Below are 21,288 nucleotides of genomic sequence, written 5' to 3'. Positions count from 1 at the left end.
ACTTAACGTGATAGCTGCATAAAATTTTAAGCCATATCCAGGGAAATAGCTAGGGCAGTTAGGTTGCTACACATAACTGTTTAAGGTGGCCCACACGTAACTGGTTAAGGTGGCAACAAGCAGCATTGCCACACAGAACTGGTTAAGGTGGCAACAAGTACCATAAATGATTACTACACAGAACTGGTTAAGGTGGCAACAGGTAGCATTACCACACGTACATGTAACTGGTTAAGGTGGCAACAAGTACCATTACTACACAGAACTGGTTAAGGTGGCAACAAGTACCATTACTACACAGAACTGGTTAAGGTGGCAACAAGTACCATTACTACACAGAACTGGTTAAGGTGGCAACATGTACCATTACTACACAGAACTGGTTAAGGTGGCAACGAGTACCATTACTACACAGAACTGGTTAAGGTGGCAACAAGTAGCATTATTCCCTGCCCGATAACCATATGTGATGAAGAAGCATATATACAACTGAATGACAACACGCACGCGCGAGCACGCATGCACACAGAAATAAATTAAAGAAAAATAATGCAAAATTATGTGACATAATAGTGAATAATGATAGGTTCATTATTCGTTCTTTGCTTAGAAAATTTGAAGAAATTTCAAAAGACTATAGAAAAAGATGTGAAATGAACAGAAAATAACAGGCGCATTTGCTATTGCTAATTGAAGCATGTTATTTTTGCCTTCTTTCTTAAAAGGGAAGGTCACCAGTCGATAGTGCACTTAAAATGATGGAAGACATTTGCTTTGCCTGTTTGTTTGTTTGTTTGTTTGTTTACCACCGCTGAGATACGATATCACTGCAGTGCTAAGAACACTTTGTGGCATGGACCCAAGGGCATTTACTATACAGATGAGATTTTCCCGACAAATACTTTACAAAAGTAGAAACAGAAATGAAGACAGAAGAAAATATACACACATCATGAATTAATGAAAATTGAAACGTGTATGAAGTTGGAGAAAATGAACCCCAAAAAAGCCCCACCAACACAAGCCACCAAACAAAAAGAAATTCTAAACATGATTCGTCAGTTGCCAAATTATCGGTACAGTACCGGACAGATCTGCATAATTTTCCTTCAGTCTCAAGCCTACTGAATTTTTGAGGCAGGTTTTTTAAGAAGAAGAAAAGAGGATTAAAAGAGTATAATTTGTTTATTAGAGAGTGTCACACCCTGGCACAGTGTCCGGAATTTGTAGGCCTATGAGACACAATAAACGAAGGAAAAAGACAATGATAATAGTAAAATGTCAACACACATACAGTAACGACAATCATACAGTTGCACGAACAGACCTCAGGCACACGCAGTTACGGATCTGTACATAAGACCTTAGTGCATAACACCTCTCATGTGCACAATTTATTATATTCCTTTACGTTCGATGTCATTCACACAAATTAATTGTCACCACACCAACCTCGCCCTGTCCTTTCATTAAACACTCAGACTGCTTAAACAAATAAAATGCATAAATAATGATATTACAGTTTAGAAGCAAGCAATATCCGTGTGTAACTCAGGCGTGAATTCTTGAAATGAAAGTAAGGGGACGTTTTTAACTTCAGTTGTAAAAATGAATTAGGGGCACTTTTACGACTACCGGTTGTATTCAATGAAGTCGTGTTCTATATTATTATAGCTGAAACATAATATCCAGTCCAGATTCCATGGTATCAACCATGCAAGTGCTGATATCATATCGAAAGAAAACACGAGGTATTGTGCTTCATGTGATTATGTATTGATAGATTTAGTTAGTTCCACATTTATCTGAAAATATTAATCCCATGACGGTAGCAGAGACGCAAAGTATATAAAAGAAATAGACGGTAAGGAATCTTATGATTGCAGCTTATTGTTTACTGTATTTAAAACGATCCGTGTAAATTCTTCCACCGTTATAAGGGACAGTGGATTAGTCTAGTGGTTAAAGCCACAGGCGCCCAACGCAGGTCCGAAGAATATAGGTTATATAGTAAGGGGGTTGGATAGCAAACCGGGAGTAAGTTTATCGTTTTTTCGGACCTGCGGTGAGCACCTGTGGGTGAAGCGTCCGCTCGTCACGCCGAAGATACAGGTTCGATTCAACACGTTTCTGATGTCCCCCGCCGTGATCTTTCTGACAAATTGCAAAAGCTGGGGTAAATAGACTCATCATACAATCCTTATAAAACGGAAATGGCTTTATCTTATTATGATGAGACGTATATTGGTACATCGGTATGTATGTTATGACAAGCAGTAGAATAATAATATCATTAACAGATAATGGATAACAATAGAGAGTAGCATAACAGTATGACGCTACAAGAGATAAAGCCAAACATACAGACTGACATCTACTTATTGTGTCATCCCTGATAAACCACACAGCACAGAGACAATGCATTATAAAAAATGTTATGAGAGGAAGAATTGACTATAAAGGGGCCCGTGGAACCAATTATATTGAACTGACTGTGATTGTCATAAGAGGCGACTAACGAGATCGGGTGGCCAGGCTCACTGACTTGGCTGGCATTTGTCATCGGTTCCCAATTGCGCAGATCCATGCTCATGTTGTTGATCACAGATTGTCTGGTCCAGACTCGATTATTTACAGACCACCGCCATATAGCTGGAATATTGCTGAGTGCGGTGTAAAACTAAACTCACTCACTCACTCAACAAAAAATAATAAAAAACAACAACCACATGTTATCAGATGGAACACATTCGTGCAGAACACGAATTTAATTTATCCATCACATATATAACTACACGCCAATGTAACTGGTGTGCGTCATCCAGATCGCTAATTGTGTCACTGCACGGTCTTCTGTGTTTGCATGCTTGCCATAAAAGGCGACCATGATTGTCGTAAGAGGCGACTAACGGGATCGGGTGGTCAGGTTCGCTGACTTGGTTGACACATGTCATCATTTCCCAATTGCGCAGATCGATGCTCATGTTGTTGATCACTGGATTGTCTGGTCCAGACTCGATTATTTACAGACCGCTTCCAAATAGCTGGAATATTGCTGAGTGTGGCGTAAAACTAAACTCAGTCACTCACTTTAATGTTTGTAAATGGAAAACAACTGACCAAAAAAACTTGCTCTTAGCGAGATGGGTTATCTACCTTGACAACACATCAACACTACTTTGGTGTTTGACCATATTATATCGGAAATCAATGAAAACATGTTTCGCAGTTGCCGAAGTTGCAAAGAATAAGTCAGCCATAGTGACCTTGTGGAGATATCAATACCCGGGCAAGCATGACTTGTCTACTTCCCTGTTTGGTAATTGTTCGCTGTGACTTTATCTGTTTTGTGTTGTGTCGCGTTGTGAGAGTGTGTTCGTGTAACTAATTATATGTATGAATGTTTATATGTGAACCATTAGTCTGGAATGAAAATTGAGACGTTGGCGTGGGGTCAGTTCTATCTATCTATCCATCTGTCTGTCCGTCTGTCTGTCTGTCTGTCAGTCGAAACCCCATCCATCCATTTCCGCTAATCCATTCACTCATCGAGACGGTGGGGTAGCAAAGTAGTGAGAGCGTTTGCTTGTCATACCCGGGTTCGACTCCACACGTGGGTACAACGTATGAAACCCGTTTGTTGTGTCCCCCGCCATGGTGTTGCTGGAAGAAAAGCGCCGTAAAACCATATTCACTCACTCACACCATCCACCCAACAATCCTTCCATCCACTCCACCCCATCTATCCATCAACCCATCCATCCACAACCCACCTATCCACCCACCTATTCATCAATCGATCCATCTCTCCGACCGTCCAAACTAGAAGCACCAAAACGCCAATCCATCTGTCGATCTGCAACACACATACCAAAATACCCATCCTACAACACCAAAATAAAGGGGAAAACACCCATCCCACAACACCCAAACACCCATCCTACAACGCCGAAATACCCAGCATAAAACACCGAAACACCCATCCTAAAACACCCAAACACCCATCTTATGACACCCAAACACCCATCCTACAACTCCGAAATATCCATCCTACAACACCCAAACACCCATCCTACAACGCCCCAACACCCATCCCACAACACCCAAACACCCATCCTATGACGCCAAAACACCCATTCTACAACGCCAAAATAAAGAGGAAAAACACCAAAACACCCATTCCACAACACCCAAACGCCCATCCCACAACTCCGAAATATCAATCCTACAACGCCCCAACACCCATCCCACAACACCCAAACACCCATCCTACAACTCCGAAATATCCATCCTACAACGCCCCAACACCCATCCTACAACGCCCCAACACCCATCCTACAACTTATTCATCATAAAAATTGATTCATAAATCCACCCTTCTTCCATTCATCTGTCTTTCCTGTTATATCTCTGGCTAGCCATTTATTCGGATCTATCTGTCACTGTTTGAGTGAGTGAGTATTTCCATTATTTTGACATGGATGTAATTAATGCTTGGAGAAATATCATCGATTGAAAGTTCACGCTTCGAAAACAAGCGTTATATTACTTTCAGATTACCATACGTAGCACGTTCTCATTCCTTGACAATGTATAGAAATCAATAAAACAAAAAAAAAGAAAGAAAAAAAACACACGTGTTTTCGTTTAGTTTCTTTTTTAAATCCAAGTAGTTTCTGCTGAACTCAAGTTACACTACATGGGAGTTGTAAGCATTTAGTCGTTACCATGCGTACTTTACTGATAAAACATTCATGCGTTCTGACAATACATTGTATGGCACGTCAGTGTTTTTTTAAACCTATACGTGCAATCAAGACCACCATCGACAAATAAAAAAAAAATAGCAAAGCAAAATGAAAAGATATTGATTTCTGACATTTGCCACGGCCAACCGTTGCATTTGAACTTAACACAAACAACAAAGAGTGATTGGATGAGTTTAGGTTTACGGCGCACTCATCAATATTCCAGCTATATGGCGACGGTCTGTAAATAATCGCGTCTGAACCAGACAATCCAGTGATCAACATCATGAGCATCGATCTGCGCAGTTAGAAACCAACAACAGCGAGTCTGACCAACCGATCCCGTAAGTCGCCTCTTACGACAAACATTGTCGCCTTTTGTGGCAGATCTTCACGGGTTCAAACAACAAAGAGATTAGTTAAGGCGACATTTATTCTGCTGAGTGCGGCGTTCAACCAACCAACCAACCAGTCAACCAAGAGTGGCGTTGAACCACTCAGTCACTCACTCACTCACTCACTCACTCACTCACTCACTCACTCACTCACTCACTCACTCACTCACTCACTCACCAACCTCACATGTGAAGGGGTAGTTCCTTCGTACCTAAAAAAAACATGCCACGATGTAGGTCCTGTACCCAGTTCCTGCAGCGGGCGAGGATTAGACAAGATGTTATGCGTGTTTTGTTTTGTTTCCGGAAATAGTATTGCCTGATAATATTTATAACAGGAAAATATTAAACTTCACCTTTCAGACGTTGCGCAGTTTGAACGATTGGATGAAAGCCATGGAAGATGCACACCTTTCAAAGTACCAACGCAGTGGTGTGCAGAGATTGGTGTGACGGACGTCTGCCAGAAGAACCTTCACAGCCATGGTAACCATAGTGAGTGAGTGAGTAGGGTTTTACGATATCACGGTGGGGAATAAAAAAAATAGGCTTCACACATGTGACCATGGGAATCGAACTCGGGCTTGAGTTTGTTACGTCACTAATTTCTATTGCATTGTGGGAAAAATTTAAGAATAAGAAATGGAATAGTGAAATAAGTGGTGTTACCTTATTTATTCCCCTCAGTATACACGGTCTCAAGATGTACATTGTTTTCGTTAGTATTTTCAGCCTCCTCGCTTTCTCCATATGGAATCCAATCTGCCATCTCTCTCAGGTACACCACCCCCTCAATCCCCAAACGTTACCCCTAGGGAAAGTAAGCACAGTGTTACATCACGAGTGATGCTTTGTCATGCTAATAATCAATATGGATGATAGGGAAACCGTTGAAAGAAAGCCGCTTGAACGTTCCCCGGAGAATATCGGCACTGTTATAAGTAGCTTTACAGTCTTTGTCACACGCCAATACCACCGCGCTCAGCATGAGGCAATGTGCATGTGCAGTACATAGCAACACCACCAAAACAAACTTTTTTAGATATTAGCTTTATGGTGCATCTCTGCCCTGCAAATTATCTCGTCTTATGAATGACGTGTAGATGGTAGTGGTGTGTGCAATCGAGATACAGTACATTAGGTGATGTGTTCAGTTGACGGTAAGCTAGTTCAGTATGTGGTGTGTTCAAATGAGATATAGTCAAGTAGGTGGTGTGTTCACCTGAGATATAGTTAAGTAGGTGGTGTGTTCACCTGAGATATAGTCAAGTAGGTGGTGTGTTCACCTGTGATATAGTTAAGTAGGTGGTGTGTTCACCTGAGATATAGTTAAGTAGGTGGTGTGTTCACTTGTGATATAGTTAAGTAGGTGGTGTGTTCACCTGAGATATAGTTAAGTAGGTGGTGTGTTCACCTGTGATATAGTTAAGTAGGTGGTGTGTTCACCTGAGATATAGTTAAGTAGGTGGTGTGTTCACCTGTGATATAGTCAAGTAGGTGGTGTGTTCACCTGTGATATAGTTAAGTAGGTGGTGTGTTCACCTGAGATATAGTCAAGTAGGTGGTGTGTTCACCTGAGATATAGTCAAGTAGGTGGTGTGTTCACCTGTGATATAGTTAAGTAGGTGGTGTGTTCACCTGTGATATAGTTAAGTAGGTGGTGTGTTCACCTGTGATATAGTCAAGTAGGTGGTGTGTTCACCTGTGATATAGTTAAGTAGGTGGTGTGTTCACCTGAGATATAGTTAAGTAGGTGGTGTGTTCACCTGAGATATAGTTAAGTAGGTGGTGTGTTCACCTGTGATATAGTTAAGTAGGTGGTGTGTTCACCTGTGATATAGTTAAGTAGGAAGACAAAGTTTTTGGTTGTCAGACACATCAGTAGACAATGTGTTATGCTGTCAGACAAATCAGTAGACAGTGTGCTCGGTTGTCAGACAAATCAGTAGACAATGTGTTCACGTGTTAGGTAGTTGAGTACACAGTGTGTTCGGTTGTCAGATAGTTCAGGACACAGTGTGTTCGGTTGTGAGGTAGCTCAGTAGACTGTGTGTTTGTCAGATATTATATAATATAATTAGGCAGCATGTTCGGTAGTCAGACAAATCAGTAGGCGCGGCGTGTTCGGTTGTCAGACAGATCTGTAGGCCGTGTGTTCGGCTGTCAGATGCATCTGTAGACCGTGTGTTCGTTTGTCAGATACATCTGTAGGTCGTGTGTTCGGTTGACATATAGTCCGCGAAGTTAATGCGTGAAACAACCGAAATTGTTTAAGATGTAAGTCGATTGCTACGTCCGCTGGTCAATAGTTTAGCTCGCTGTGAACACATGTAAACCTCTCCCGGTATAGTCTATATTCTCTTCTAAGTTCTCCAATTGATTAAAAGGTGTTTTTCACACAGAAATCTTATGCGCTCAAGCTGTTGACGAGTTTCTATGGCGACAACGTCTCGGCTTTTGTGAGGACCAACAATGCAAAGACAGTGTCGCGATGGTTGAAACAAGTACATACATAGATAACCTTTCTTGACAATACCACACTGTTCCTCCTGTGAAAACAGAAGAATCTATCAAAAAGTAATGAAAAAGCATATGCAGTGTAGCTGGTAGATGTCTATTATTTTCGGTATTTCTACCGTGTTATTTCCGTCCAAGGATAGCTTTCATGAGTGATTTACTTATTGCTGACAAAACACTAGACTGGCGCTTAGTCTCCGAATATATGAAATTTTGAGATTACCTGATAATCCTATTTAAACTGAAAAGGAGCCCCAGAATGATGAACATTAGGCAATGTAGACTTGCTTCATTTAGGGCTTTAGTCATTGCATGAGGGTTAGGCAGTAGGAACAATGATGTGGTTCAGGGACTGTGAGACAGACTGTATTGCATGCGGGTTATTGGCAGTAGGGACACCAATGTAGTTCAGGGACTGTGAGACAGACTGCATTGCATGCGGGTTATTGGCAGTAGGGACACCAATGTAGTTCAGGGACTGTGAGACAGACTGCATTGCATGCGGGTTATTGGCAGTAGGGACACCAATGTAGTTCAGGGACTGTGAGACAGACTGCATTGCATGCGGGTTATTGGCAGTAGGGACACCAATGTAGTTCAGGGACTGTGAGACAGACTACATTGCATGCGGGTTACAGGCAGTAGGGACACCAATGTAGTTCAGGGACTGTGAGACAGACTGCATTGCATGCGGGTTACAGGCAGTAGGGACACCAATGTAGTTCAGGGACTGTGAGACAGACTGTATTGCATGCGGGTTACAGGCAGTAGGGACACCAATGTAGTTCAGGGACTGTGAGACAGACTGTATTGCATGCGGGTTATTGGCAGTAGGGACACCAATGTAGTTCAGGGACTGTGAGACAGACTGTATTGCATGCGGGTTATTGGCAGTAGGGACACCAATGTAGTTCAGGGACTGTGAGACAGACTGTATTGCATGCGGGTTACAGGCAGTAGGGACACCAATGTAGTTCAGGGACTGCGAGACATACTACATTGCATGCGGGTTATTGGCAGTAGGGACACCAATGTAGTTCAGGGACTGTGAGACAGACTGTATTGCATGCGGGTTATTGGCAGTAGGGACACCAATGTAGTTCAGGGACTGTGAGACAGACTGTATTGCATGCGGGTTATTGGCAGTAGGGACACCAATGTAGTTCAGGGACTGTGAGACAGACTGCATTGCATGCGGGTTATTGGCAGTAGGGACACCAATGTAGTTCAGGGACTGTGAGACAGACTGCATTGCATGCGGGTTATTGGCAGTAGGGACACCAATGTAGTTCAGGGACTGTGAGACAGACTGCATTGCATGCGGGTTATTGGCAGTAGGGACACCAATGTAGTTCAGGGACTGTGAGACAGACTACATTGCATGCGGGTTACAGGCAGTAGGGACACCAATGTAGTTCAGGGACTGTGAGACAGACTGTATTGCATGCGGGTTATTGGCAGTAGGGACACCAATGTAGTTCAGGGACTGTGAGACAGACTGCATTGCATGCGGGTTATTGGCAGTAGGGACACCAATGTAGTTCAGGGACTGTGAGACAGACTGTATTGCATGCGGGTTATTGGCAGTAGGGACACCAATGTAGTTCAGGGACTGTGAGACAGACTGCATTGCATGCGGGTTATTGGCAGTAGGGACACCAATGTAGTTCAGGGACTGTGAGACAGACTGCATTGCATGCGGGTTATTGGCAGTAGGGACACCAATGTAGTTCAGGGACTGTGAGACAGACTGCATTGCATGCGGGTTACAGGCAGTAGGGACACCAATGTAGTTCAGGGACTGTGAGACAGACTGTATTGCATGCGGGTTACAGGCAGTAGGGACACCAATGTAGTTCAGGGACTGTGAGACAGACTGTATTGCATGCGGGTTATTGGCAGTAGGGACACCAATGTAGTTCAGGGACTGTGAGACAGACTGTATTGCATGCGGGTTATTGGCAGTAGGGACACCAATGTAGTTCAGGGACTGTGAGACAGACTGTATTGCATGCGGGTTACAGGCAGTAGGGACACCAATGTAGTTCAGGGACTGCGAGACATACTACATTGCATGCGGGTTATTGGCAGTAGGGACACCAATGTAGTTCAGGGACTGTGAGACAGACTGTATTGCATGCGGGTTATTGGCAGTAGGGACACCAATGTAGTTCAGGGACTGTGAGACAGACTGCATTGCATGCGGGTTATTGGCAGTAGGGACACCAATGTAGTTCAGGGACTGTGAGACAGACTGTATTGCATGCGGGTTATTGGCAGTAGGGACACCAATGTAGTTCAGGGACTGTGAGACAGACTGCATTGCATGCGGGTTATTGGCAGTAGGGACACCAATGTAGTTCAGGGACTGTGAGACAGACTGCATTGCATGCGGGTTATTGGCAGTAGGGACACCAATGTAGTTCAGGGACTGTGAGACAGACTGTATTGCATGCGGGTTACAGGCAGTAGGGACACCAATGTAGTTCAGGGACTGTGAGACATACTACATTGCATGCGGGTTATTGGCAGTAGGGACACCAATGTAGTTCAGGGACTGTGAGACAGACTGTATTGCATGCGGGTTATTGGCAGTAGGGACACCAATGTAGTTCAGGGACTGTGAGACAGACTGTATTGCATGCGGGTTACAGGCAGTAGGGACACCAATGTAGTTCAGGGACTGTGAGACAGACTGTATTGCATGCGGGTTATTGGCAGTAGGGACACCAATGTAGTTCAGGGACTGTGAGACAGACTGTATTGCATGCGGGTTACAGGCAGTAGGGACACCAATGTAGTTCAGGGACTGTGAGACAGACTGTATTGCATGCGGGTTACAGGCAGTAGGGACACCAATGTAGTTCAGGGACTGTGAGACAGACTGTATTGCATGCGGGTTATTGGCAGTAGGGACACCAATGTAGTTCAGGGACTGTGAGACAGACTGTATTGCATGCGGGTTACAGGCAGTAGGGACACCAATGTAGTTCAGGGACTGTGAGACATACTACATTGCATGCGGGTTATTGGCAGTAGGGACACCAATGTAGTTCAGGGACTGTGAGACATACTACATTGCATGCGGGTTATTGGCAGTAGGGACACCAATGTAGTTCAGGGACTGTGAGACAGACTGTATTGCATGCGGGTTATTGGCAGTAGGGACACCAATGTAGTTCAGGGACTGTGAGACAGACTGCATTGCATGCGGGTTATTGGCAGTAGGGACACCAATGTAGTTCAGGGACTGTGAGACAGACTGTATTGCATGCGGGTTATTGGCAGTAGGGACACCAATGTAGTTCAGGGACTGTGAGACAGACTGCATTGCATGCGGGTTATTGGCAGTAGGGACACCAATGTAGTTCAGGGACTGTGAGACAGACTGTATTGCATGCGGGTTACAGGCAGTAGGGACACCAATGTAGTTCAGGGACTGTGAGACAGACTGCATTGCATGCGGGTTATTGGCAGTAGGGACACCAATGTAGTTCAGGGACTGTGAGACAGACTGTATTGCATGCGGGTTACAGGCAGTAGGGACACCAATGTAGTTCAGGGACTGTGAGACAGACTGCATTGCATAGGATTTAGGAAGTAGGAAACATAATGTAGTTCAGGGACTGTGAGACAGACTACATTGCATAGGATTTAGGAAGTAGGAAACATAATGTAGTTCAGGGACTGTGAGACAGACTACATTGCATGGGGTTTAGGCAGTATAGAAAATAATGTAGTTCAGGGACTGTGAGACAGGCTACACTGCTGGGAGGGCGAGACTGTAGGAAAAAAAATAATGTGATTCAGGGACTGTGATACACACTGCATTGCATGCGGTTTAGGTAGAATAAGGCTAAGTCCCTGAATATATATAATTTTGATAGTAACAAATACACCCATTGTAAATCAAAAGGAGCCCCAGGGAAACCAGAGATTCATAGAAATCTAGACTTGCTTAATGTAAGGCTTTAGCACTGCAGAAAAAAGCTTGGCAATAGGCAAAATAATGTGGTTCAGGGACAGTGAGACACACTTGGGGGTTAGGCAGTAGGAAGAATAATTTGGTTCGGGGACTCAGGACAGATTGCATTGCCTGGGGGTTAGGCAGTAGAATAAATAATGTGGTTCAGGGACTGTGAGACAGATCACATTGCAAGGAGGGCAAGGTAGCAGAGAAAATATTGTGGTTCGGGGACTGTGAGACAGATCACATTGCAGGGAGGGCAAGGTAGCAGAGAAAATAATGTGGTTCAGGGTCTGTGAGACAGATCACATTGCAGGGAGGGCTAGGTAGCAGAGAAAATAATGTGGTTCACGGACTTTGAGACAGATCACATTGCAGGGAGGGCAAGGTAGCAGAGAAAATAATGTGGTTCAAGGACTGTGAGACAGATCACATTGCAGGGAGGGCAAGGTAGCAGAGAAAATAATGTGGTTCACGGACTTTGAGACAGATCACATTGCAGGGAGGGCAAGGTAGCAGAGAAAATAATGTGGTTCACGGACTTTGAGACAGATCACATTGCAGGGAGGGCAAGGTAGCAGAGAAAATAATGTGGTTCAAGGACTGTGAGACAGATCACATTGCAGGGAGGGCAAGGTAGCAGAGAAAATAATGTGGTTCACGGACTTTGAGACAGATCACATTGCAGGGAGGGCAAGGTAGCAGAGAAAATAATGTGGTTCAAGGACTTTGAGACAGATCACATTGCAGGGAGGGCAAGGTAGCAGAGAAAATAATGTGGTTCACGGACTTTGAGACAGATCACATTGCAGGGAGGGCAAGGTAGCAGAGAAAATAATGTGGTTCGGGGACTGTGAGACAGATCACATTGCAGGGAGGGCAAGGTAGCAGAGAAAATAATGTGGTTCAAGGACTGTGAGACAGATCACATTGCAGGGAGGGCAAGGTAGCAGAGAAAATAATGTGGTTCGGGGACTGTGAGACAGATCACATTGCAGGGAGGGCAAGGTAGCAGAGAAAATAATGTGGTTCGGGGACTTTGAGACAGATCACATTGCAGGGAGGGCAAGGTAGCAGAGAAAATAATGTGGTTCAGGGACTTTGAGACAGACAACATTAACAGTTTTCATGAATTCAATTTTCGCAAGATTCAAGTCAAAGTTTGTACATCATCTGTTGAGATCATCTTACCTACGATTACACAATTTCTGTTTAATTTTCCGTTACTTATTTACTGAATGGCAACAATTTAATCAACAAATGTACAGTGCCGTGAACATCTTTAACACAACAGACAGTGGGATTGTACATTGTGGAACAATACGTGTGTTGATAAAATGTGATGTCATTAGTTAAACAGTGGTCGGAGAATTGAACTGGAATTATGTGCCCAGAGCAGAGATGATTTCACATTTGTCTGTAAACCCCACCCTAAACTCACATCATGAAAATTATTTATGCTACACTGAAATAACATGTAAGTCAATGGAAACAACGTCATTAACTTGCAATAATAGTCTGGACAAGACAGTTCAGTGATCAACAGCATGAGCATCGATGACATGTGTCCACCAGGTCACCCTGACCACTCGATCCCGTTAGTAGTCCCATATGACGAGAATGAGTTGCTGAATGCCAATTATAACGGGATCACCCGGCCCCATACGTTCAGCGAGATAATGTTCATAGGGTTCTGAAACCTGTCTCTCTCCTTTCGTTCACGGTTCCACGGGGTAGTCTAGTGGTTAAAGCGTTCGCTCGTCACGCCGTAGACCAGGGTTCGATTCCCCACATGGGTACAATGTGTGAAGCCCATTTTCTGATGTCTCACGCCGTGATGTTGCTGGAATATTTCTGAAGGCAGCGTAATACTGAACTCACTCACTCACTCACTCACTCACCTGGCATTCACTGAGCACATGCATAGCTCACTTTTAGTTTCCTCAATATGGACTTTTTCCAACTCCAACTTAATGCATGTTTCTTAAAGACTAAAGTGTCCCGCTTAACCCTCCACATTTGTATTAAATTACCGTTAAATCTGTGGGTGAAAATCCATATTTTAGGATGTACGAAATATGATAGCATACATATTTCATTATTCATTTCGTTCGCCTGAAAAAAGCGATACTTGACATTTCAAAGATGAAATCTTTTGTATGATAAGACAGACGTACTTTCTTTAAATTCCAGAGAGAGAGAGCAGATTTTTAATATTTCCTAGTTAATCATTCTTTACATTATGTAAACAAGCATCGTTTATAGTGTAGAACTCTGTACAAATGTATTATCGGTAACACGTCCATTTGAAACAGAGATCCAGTAATGGTACATCGGCATCACTTCACTAATGTTTTTTCTGGCATACATGGCCACACACAAAGGGTGTATGTGAATTAATAAACCAGACATATGTTTTCAATGGGACTGGTTTCGCGTTAACGGTGTGCGTAATCTTATACAGCACCTGATCTGTTTGGACGTCATGGTCTTGTGGATATCGATACAATCAGCTCTAGTTTCAGTCCATGATCGATACTGACATCGATAGGACAGAGGCAAAGATAATCCGATTTGAAAGTATTTATGATCTGCGGGGAAGAAGTTTGATGGACACGAACAGTAGGCTATTTTGATTAGTATAATCACTTAAAACAATGTCGATTGTTTGTGCTAAATGTCTATAAGACGCGGTGTAGCTGATCAATTATGTATAAAACAGGTTGGTGTGGCAATATGTAGTGTCATACTGTCAGACGGCCAGTCTCACCTCCAAGTTATTGATAGTGCGTCTGGTGTAGATGTATACATATCTACATATTCAAATATATTGCCTTTCAACTTTCAAGCCCACCCAAGACTTTCAATCAGTTTGGGTTCTTATAAGACGACTCACTCGTTCCAGTAAAGCAAAGGGCTCAACGTTGCCATGGCAATTATGTACACCCATCGATTCCTTCATAATCTATTGATGTGATGACGTCACGAGCACCTGCAAACAAGATGGCTGACCGAGCTGTCAAACGGTGATATTGTGTACATATATCAAAGTGCCCTAGGTTCGTGGATGTAAATATGAGGATTAAACGACATTAACCCCCATGTGCAGTCTGTCCATGGCTGCTTCACCTGGGAGTGGAGGGGTGGTGTCGGTTACCTGTCCCACCTGTAGCGAGACCGTATTACAACCACCCGGGTCCAAGCGGACCATCTGTCCGCGCTGTGGGAATTTTTACGAGCGGGCGTCGGCAGAGAGACCCCCATCGTATCACCGATCCAGAGAAAAGAGGGGGAGGGGCAAAGGGGACCAGGTACGTAATTAGACACACCTGTTACTCTAAAACTGGTATGTTTGACAAACGTTATTCAGTACATCATACGTCATGACAGATGAGATTTTGATGACACACGATACTTGAGAATAAACACAGTGATATGTATTATAATTTATACGTTTGACAGTTAATATAACAAAATGATTTGTGATGCATACCTGCATATTAATTAGATTATTAGAATGAGCAAAATAATAATAATACTTCCTCTGTCAGTCAAGTTTTATAAAAATTCATACCTGTATTGATAATAGGAATGAAAGGGTTGTTAGTGACATGCACATGACGGATAGGTACCTCAGCACAGATACACCAGCACATTTACGTTTATGTATAGTTACGTTTACCCCACATACTTTTCTGTATGCAGAAATGTACCCTAAACAAAGTCAGAATACACTGCCGTACCAGGCACCCTCCACATAAAATGAGTCTATAGTCCTCAACCCAAAACTGAAACCCTTTCATGTTGTCATTTCCTGTTTGCCTGATGACAGGTGATGCTGTGCATTGTGAAATACCCTTCAGTGTGTAATGTTGCTCATTTCCTATATCATGGATTTGATGCAACTTTGCAACAGTGAGACATTTCTTACCTACGACATATACAAAGTGGTTGGTAAGCAAATGAGCGTAGTAGAGAACTTTAAGCTAAGGGTAGATCAGTGCCTTCATTTTACAAGAAAGGTGTGTATACATCCATGGCCTTGTTAAAAATAGTACTCCTATACCTGTCTTGAGCTGCATCATTATGCAAATGGGTCCCTTACCTGTGTCTGACTCAACTGTTTCATCTGTAAAAGGTAAAATGTGGAAAATATCTTTCAAATCTTGGCACAACACTTTACAGGTAATGTACGTATATACCCATGGCCTTGTTAAACACAGTATTCCCATAAATACTTGTCTTTGAGTCTGTCAGATTCCTATGCTAATGGATCCCTTACCTGTGTGTGACCTAATTGTCTTACCTGTAAGTGGTAAAACATGGTAAATAACTTTGAAATCAAGACAGACCAGTGCAGTCTCTTTACAGGTAAGGTATGTATAGGCCAATGGCTTTGCTTAAGAGAGCACTTCTATAAATACCTGTCTTTGAGCCTGATTACACTGCTAATGGATTCTTTACCTGTGTTTGACCTTTTGCTGTATGGATATTGTCCTATGTGTAAGTAGGAAAGCATTGTATTATCATGCATGTCTGATACATCAATAAACAGTTAAGCCCATAGCTGTGTAGGTTCACTCCCATTTGTGAGAACTCCCACTTGTGAGACTCCCAGTTGTGAGACAGTGAGGTAGGTAGTTAACAAAGAAAACACACCATACTCCCCTATCGGACAGAATGGAATAACTTTAGGTAGTAATGGTGTGATTGTGTAAGTGACCTCGTGAACAGAACATACATTTTATTCTGACACAGGACATACAGCATATTGATACATATTGTAATATTAGGATGTTTACGGAAATATTTGGAAAGAAATTGATGTCATTTACTGCTGGACAGTAAAATATAATGTGGAGTTCATCACAAACAGATGATGTATAAAGTTATACATCTTTCAAAGTCGTAACAATGTCATGCCCTGTTTCCAACAAGTCTTTTGAAGTTCTAAATTTAGTTAACCAGGGTTTAAATTAATGAGGTAATTGCAACAAATAAGGTTATAAAAAAGCAAATGATGTGATATGCATGACGCTTGATAACAGTGGAAAATTAAGACCAGCATTTGAAAACTATAAATTGTACATAACAGTGTAAAAATGGTATTCAATATGCCATTACAACATAACATTTCAGTCTAGTTTGATACAATTTTTACGTTTACAGAGATACTGATGGGGTGTCTACCCAACTGACTGTAAGTCATAAAATGTGATCGCAATAACTGATTGAACTATAATTGATATAAATATACATTGTATTTATTAACCTTTGACTGCTCTTTCTGATCACCAATATATGGCTGTCCTTCAGCTGGTACCGATGTTGTCCTGGCCCCTCCATATCTTTGATAAACTGTGTAATTATTTCTGTATCTGGGAATATGATAATGTATTCTTTAACGAACAAAGTCTTCTGTGCCATGTAACTCACTAATAAACTATGCCTCCTGTGGGTATCCTTTAGCAACAGGGCTTGCAAAATATTCAGGTCACTGACGCAGATCTCTCCACAAACAGAAAATCTCCATAGAACACAGTTAATTGACTTACAGTATATACGCTTTGGGGTTTCTGTTGACATGGTTACCATTAGCTAATATTTCTGCAAAATGACTTGAAAAAAATCCTTGAATGTTGCCAAAAACACTATTTTCAGTGACTGTTTACTCACCGTAGTCATGGTTGTAGCATCCCTCGGAACGAATGGCATTCAGAATCATTCCGGGTACAAACCTTTTCTAGGTAAAAAGTTCAAAGCGTATGTGCGAATGTCCACTTTCGTGATTTGGTAAGCGGTGTTCAACCCAAGATAAACCAAGTTACACCAGCCAAATTCTAGTTGAGAAGAACAATGCGCCGACATGATTATGCTTATGATAGATTTATTGTTGGTGTATTTCTCAACACTTGACGTGCAGCTGGTACAGGTTAGGCTAAGAACTGGGTTGCACTTTATAGTATTTGGATGCACCAGTGCAAGTAATAACGCACTAAGTCAAACCCTTCTATGTCCCACACATGTATTGTTATCAGTGTCTGAGTAGTCTCCGTATCTGTGATGTCCTAGCTATGTGTAAATCATGAACTACTGTAAATGCTCAATGCAATAGGAGACCCGTGAAGGTTGGGGGCAGAACAGACCTTCAGCAGCCCATGCTTGCCATGCTTGTCGTAAGAGGCGACTGACGGGATCGGGTGGTCAGTCTTGCTGACTTGGTTGACACATGTCATTGGTTCCCAGTTGTGTAGATCGATGCTCATACAGTTGATCACTGGATTGTCTGATCCAGGCTTCATTATTTACAGACTGCTGCCATATAGCTGGAATATTGCTGAGTGCAGCATAAAAGTAAATTCACTCTCTCAATGCAATAAGAGAAATGTGTGAAGTCTAACAGAAGTGTCCAAAAATAAGAGTAACACAGATGAATGAAGTAAATTGTAATTCCTGTATGAACTATTGTACAGGTAAGTATATACCTGTGTGTGATCAGTCGCTATATATAGGTAATGTCATATCTGTCTGAGCAGTCATCAAAAGGTGCCATCAAACGTCATCTGACCATTGTATGGTAAAAGTCATTCTTGTGTTTGCTGTAACACTACAGTTGAGGTCACATTTGTGTCCAGTCAGTGATTGTAAAGGTACGGTAACATGTGATGACCTACGGTACAGTGATGATGGTGGCTATAAATATGATAAACAAGTGAATCTCCATGTAGAGGATGATACAGTGATTGACATCATGAGCATCATCACAACTGAAATATGATTTCATGCATCAGCGACATCAGCAAACTTGACTTTTTGTTATTTGCCCCTCATGAGAAGCATTGTTGTGCTCATGACAAGTATTGTGTCCAGCATTGATGTCTCTCTTGACCAGCATTGTTGTCCCTCATGACAAGTATTGTGTCCCTCCATACAAGTATTGTTGTCCCTCATGACAAGTATTGTTGTCCCTCATGACAAGCATTGTTGTCCAGCATTGATGTCTCTCTTGACTAGCATTGTTGTCCCTCATGACAAGCATTGTTGTCCCTCATGACAAGCATTGTTGTCCCTCATGACAAGCATTGTTGTCCCTCATGACAAGCATTGTTGTCCCTCATGACAAGCATTGTTGTCCCTCATGACAAGCATTGTTGTCCCTCATGACAAGCATTGTCCTTCATGACAAGCACTGTTGTCTGTCATGACAAGCATTGTTGTCCCTCATGACAAACATTGTTGTCCTTCATGACAAACATTGTTGCCCCTTATGACAAGCATTGACAGGTGTTACAGAAACCTACATTTATCATGTTGAATGCATAGTTTATCTATTGCTGAGTGCGGCGTAAAACTAAACTCACTCACTCCTTAGTTTATCATTATTAAATAAAATGCAACGTTAACATATCTAAATTGACAGAATCTGAACAAAATGTTGTTTATGCCGCAATTCGATACCTGCACCAATTACCTTACAAAAAGTGATGATTATCTGCTGTGGAACTAATGACTGAAGGAAGTATCCGTCTCAACACTTCATATCTGCTAAGCAAATGCCAAGTGTGGTAGCCCAGGTTACTGATTATCGAGATGACAGTTTGAGGACGTTATTGATGATGTTTAGATGACCACCAATGGGGAATTTGCGATAGCAGCACACCAGATCCCATTAAGATTTCAGAACCATTTGGTCTACTGGTCGCACCTGAATTCTCATCATTGTAAGCATTCTTTTACCTCAGCTGCAGGCAGGCATATTTCACTCCATCTCCATGTAGCCAGGTAAGGCATGTTTCACCAAGGCTCCATATAGCCAGGTAGCCATGTTTCACCAAAGCTCCATGTAGCCAGGTAGGCATGTTCCATCAATTAGCTTCATGTAGCCAGGCAGGCATATTTCACCAAGGCTAACAGTAGTCAGGTAGGCATGTTTCGCCAAGGCTCCATGTAGCCAGGTAGACATGTTTCACCAAGGCTAACAGTAGTCAGGTAGGCATGTTTCACCAAGGCTCCATGTAGCCAGGTAGGCATGTTTCACCAAGGCTTCATGTAGCCAGGCAGGCATGTTTCACTCAAGGCTCCATGTAGCCAGGTAGACATGTTTCACCACGGCTTCATGTAGCCAGGTAGGCATGTTTCACCCAGGCTTCATGTAACCAGGTAAGGCATATTTCACCAAAGCTCCATGTAGCCAGGTAGGCATGTTTCACCAAGGCTCCATGTAGCCAGGTAGGCATGTTTCACCAAAGCTTCATGTAGTCAGGAAGGCCTGTTCCACCAAAGTTCCATGTAGCCAGGTAAGGCGTGTTTCACCAAGGCTCCATGTAGCCACGTAGGCATGTTTCACCAAGGCTTCATTTAGCCAGGTAGGCATGTTTCACTCAGGCTCCATGTAGCCAGGTAGACATGTTTCACCAAAGCTGCATGTAGCCAGGTAGCCATGTTTTACCAAGGCTCCATATAGCCAGGTAGGAATGTTTCACCAAAGGTGCATGTAGCCAGGCAGACGTGTTTCACCAAGGCTCCATATAGCCAGGTAGCCATGTTTCACCAAAGCTCCATGTAGCCAGGTAGACATGTTCCACCAAAGCTCCATGTAGCCAGGTAGGCATGTTTCACCAAGGCTAGCAGTAGTCAGGTAGGCATGTTTCACCAAAGCTCCATGTAGCCAGGTAGCCATGTTTCACCAAGGCTCCATGTAACCAGGTAGGCATGTTCCACCAAAGCTCCATGTAGCCAGGTAGGCATGTTTCACCAAGGCTAACAGTAGTCAGGTAGGCATGTTTCACCAAAGCTCCATGTAGCCAGGTAGGCATGTTCCACCAAGGCTCCCTGTCAGGTTGGAAGGCTCTGTGACAAATTGTGTCACATGTATATTAATGTACAGACTCATGTTGTGAGGATTTAAGGATTTTTGGTTGTTTTTCAGAAGTTGGAGAAAGTAGGGAGTGGGAGATATATGTAAAATGCAGCTTGCAGTTATTTCCAGTTAAATTACTGTGTTCTTCCCAGATATCGAAAGAAAGCCCAAAGCAAAGAAGGTTCAGGCAATTAACTCATTGTTAAAACCAACAAGCACAGGTATTGTGCAGACAAACCTAGAAACATTAAACCGGAGCAAACCATCGTTACAATCTTAGGATTCTGGTGTTCCCAAGGGATACAACTCTACAAAGCATCATTTTCACCTGAGAAGACATGGCCACTGCCAGTTAGAGAAATACAAGACAGACATTGTTTGTTCTTCTGAATAGTAACCAGGTCCCTCTGTATGCTTCCTTAAGCAAAAGAGATGTGCTTGTCATCTTGGTCCCCATGTGGGGTGTAACAAGCAGAAAACATGAAAAGCATGAGGAAAGCTTTACTTTCTGACTGAAAAAACGTTTGACATTCTTAACAGGAAAAGAATTATATTCATTTCATGATATGACAATTAGGATATCAGGGGATACTTCAGTGCTATTCACTTCTACTCTGAATGCAATTGGTTAAGCATTTCAGAGGCACTGACACTAATAAAAGCGATTCCTTGAGACGTGTTTATGTATAGGAGAAAACACGCCTCCGAGGTTTTGGTAGATAATGTTAAAGCGGAGGGTCAGGGATTTCCCGACCCCAATGGTTTTACATTGTCTACCAAAACCGAGGAGAAGTGTTTTCT

At 42.7% G+C, this 21,288-nt stretch overlaps 1 protein-coding gene across 2 annotated transcripts in view; it reads left to right on the top strand.

Moving 5' to 3' along the window:
- Positions 1-14,676: 14,676 nt before the first annotated feature.
- Positions 14,677-21,288, top strand: part of LOC137265934 (probable E3 ubiquitin-protein ligase HECTD2) — a 68,556-nt gene continuing 61,944 nt past the window's right edge. For both annotated transcript variants that reach the window (XM_067801411.1, XM_067801410.1), the window contains exon 1: positions 14,677-14,938. In XM_067801411.1, the coding sequence (XP_067657512.1) occupies positions 14,729-14,938 (210 nt within the window). In that variant the 5' untranslated portion in view covers positions 14,677-14,728. The remainder of the gene's footprint in view (positions 14,939-21,288) is intronic.

Source organism: Haliotis asinina, chromosome 15 (genome assembly GCF_037392515.1).
Source record: "Haliotis asinina isolate JCU_RB_2024 chromosome 15, JCU_Hal_asi_v2, whole genome shotgun sequence".
Classification (NCBI taxonomy): domain Eukaryota; kingdom Metazoa; phylum Mollusca; class Gastropoda; order Lepetellida; family Haliotidae; genus Haliotis; species Haliotis asinina.
This window is presented reverse-complemented; position numbering and strand designations above follow the sequence as displayed.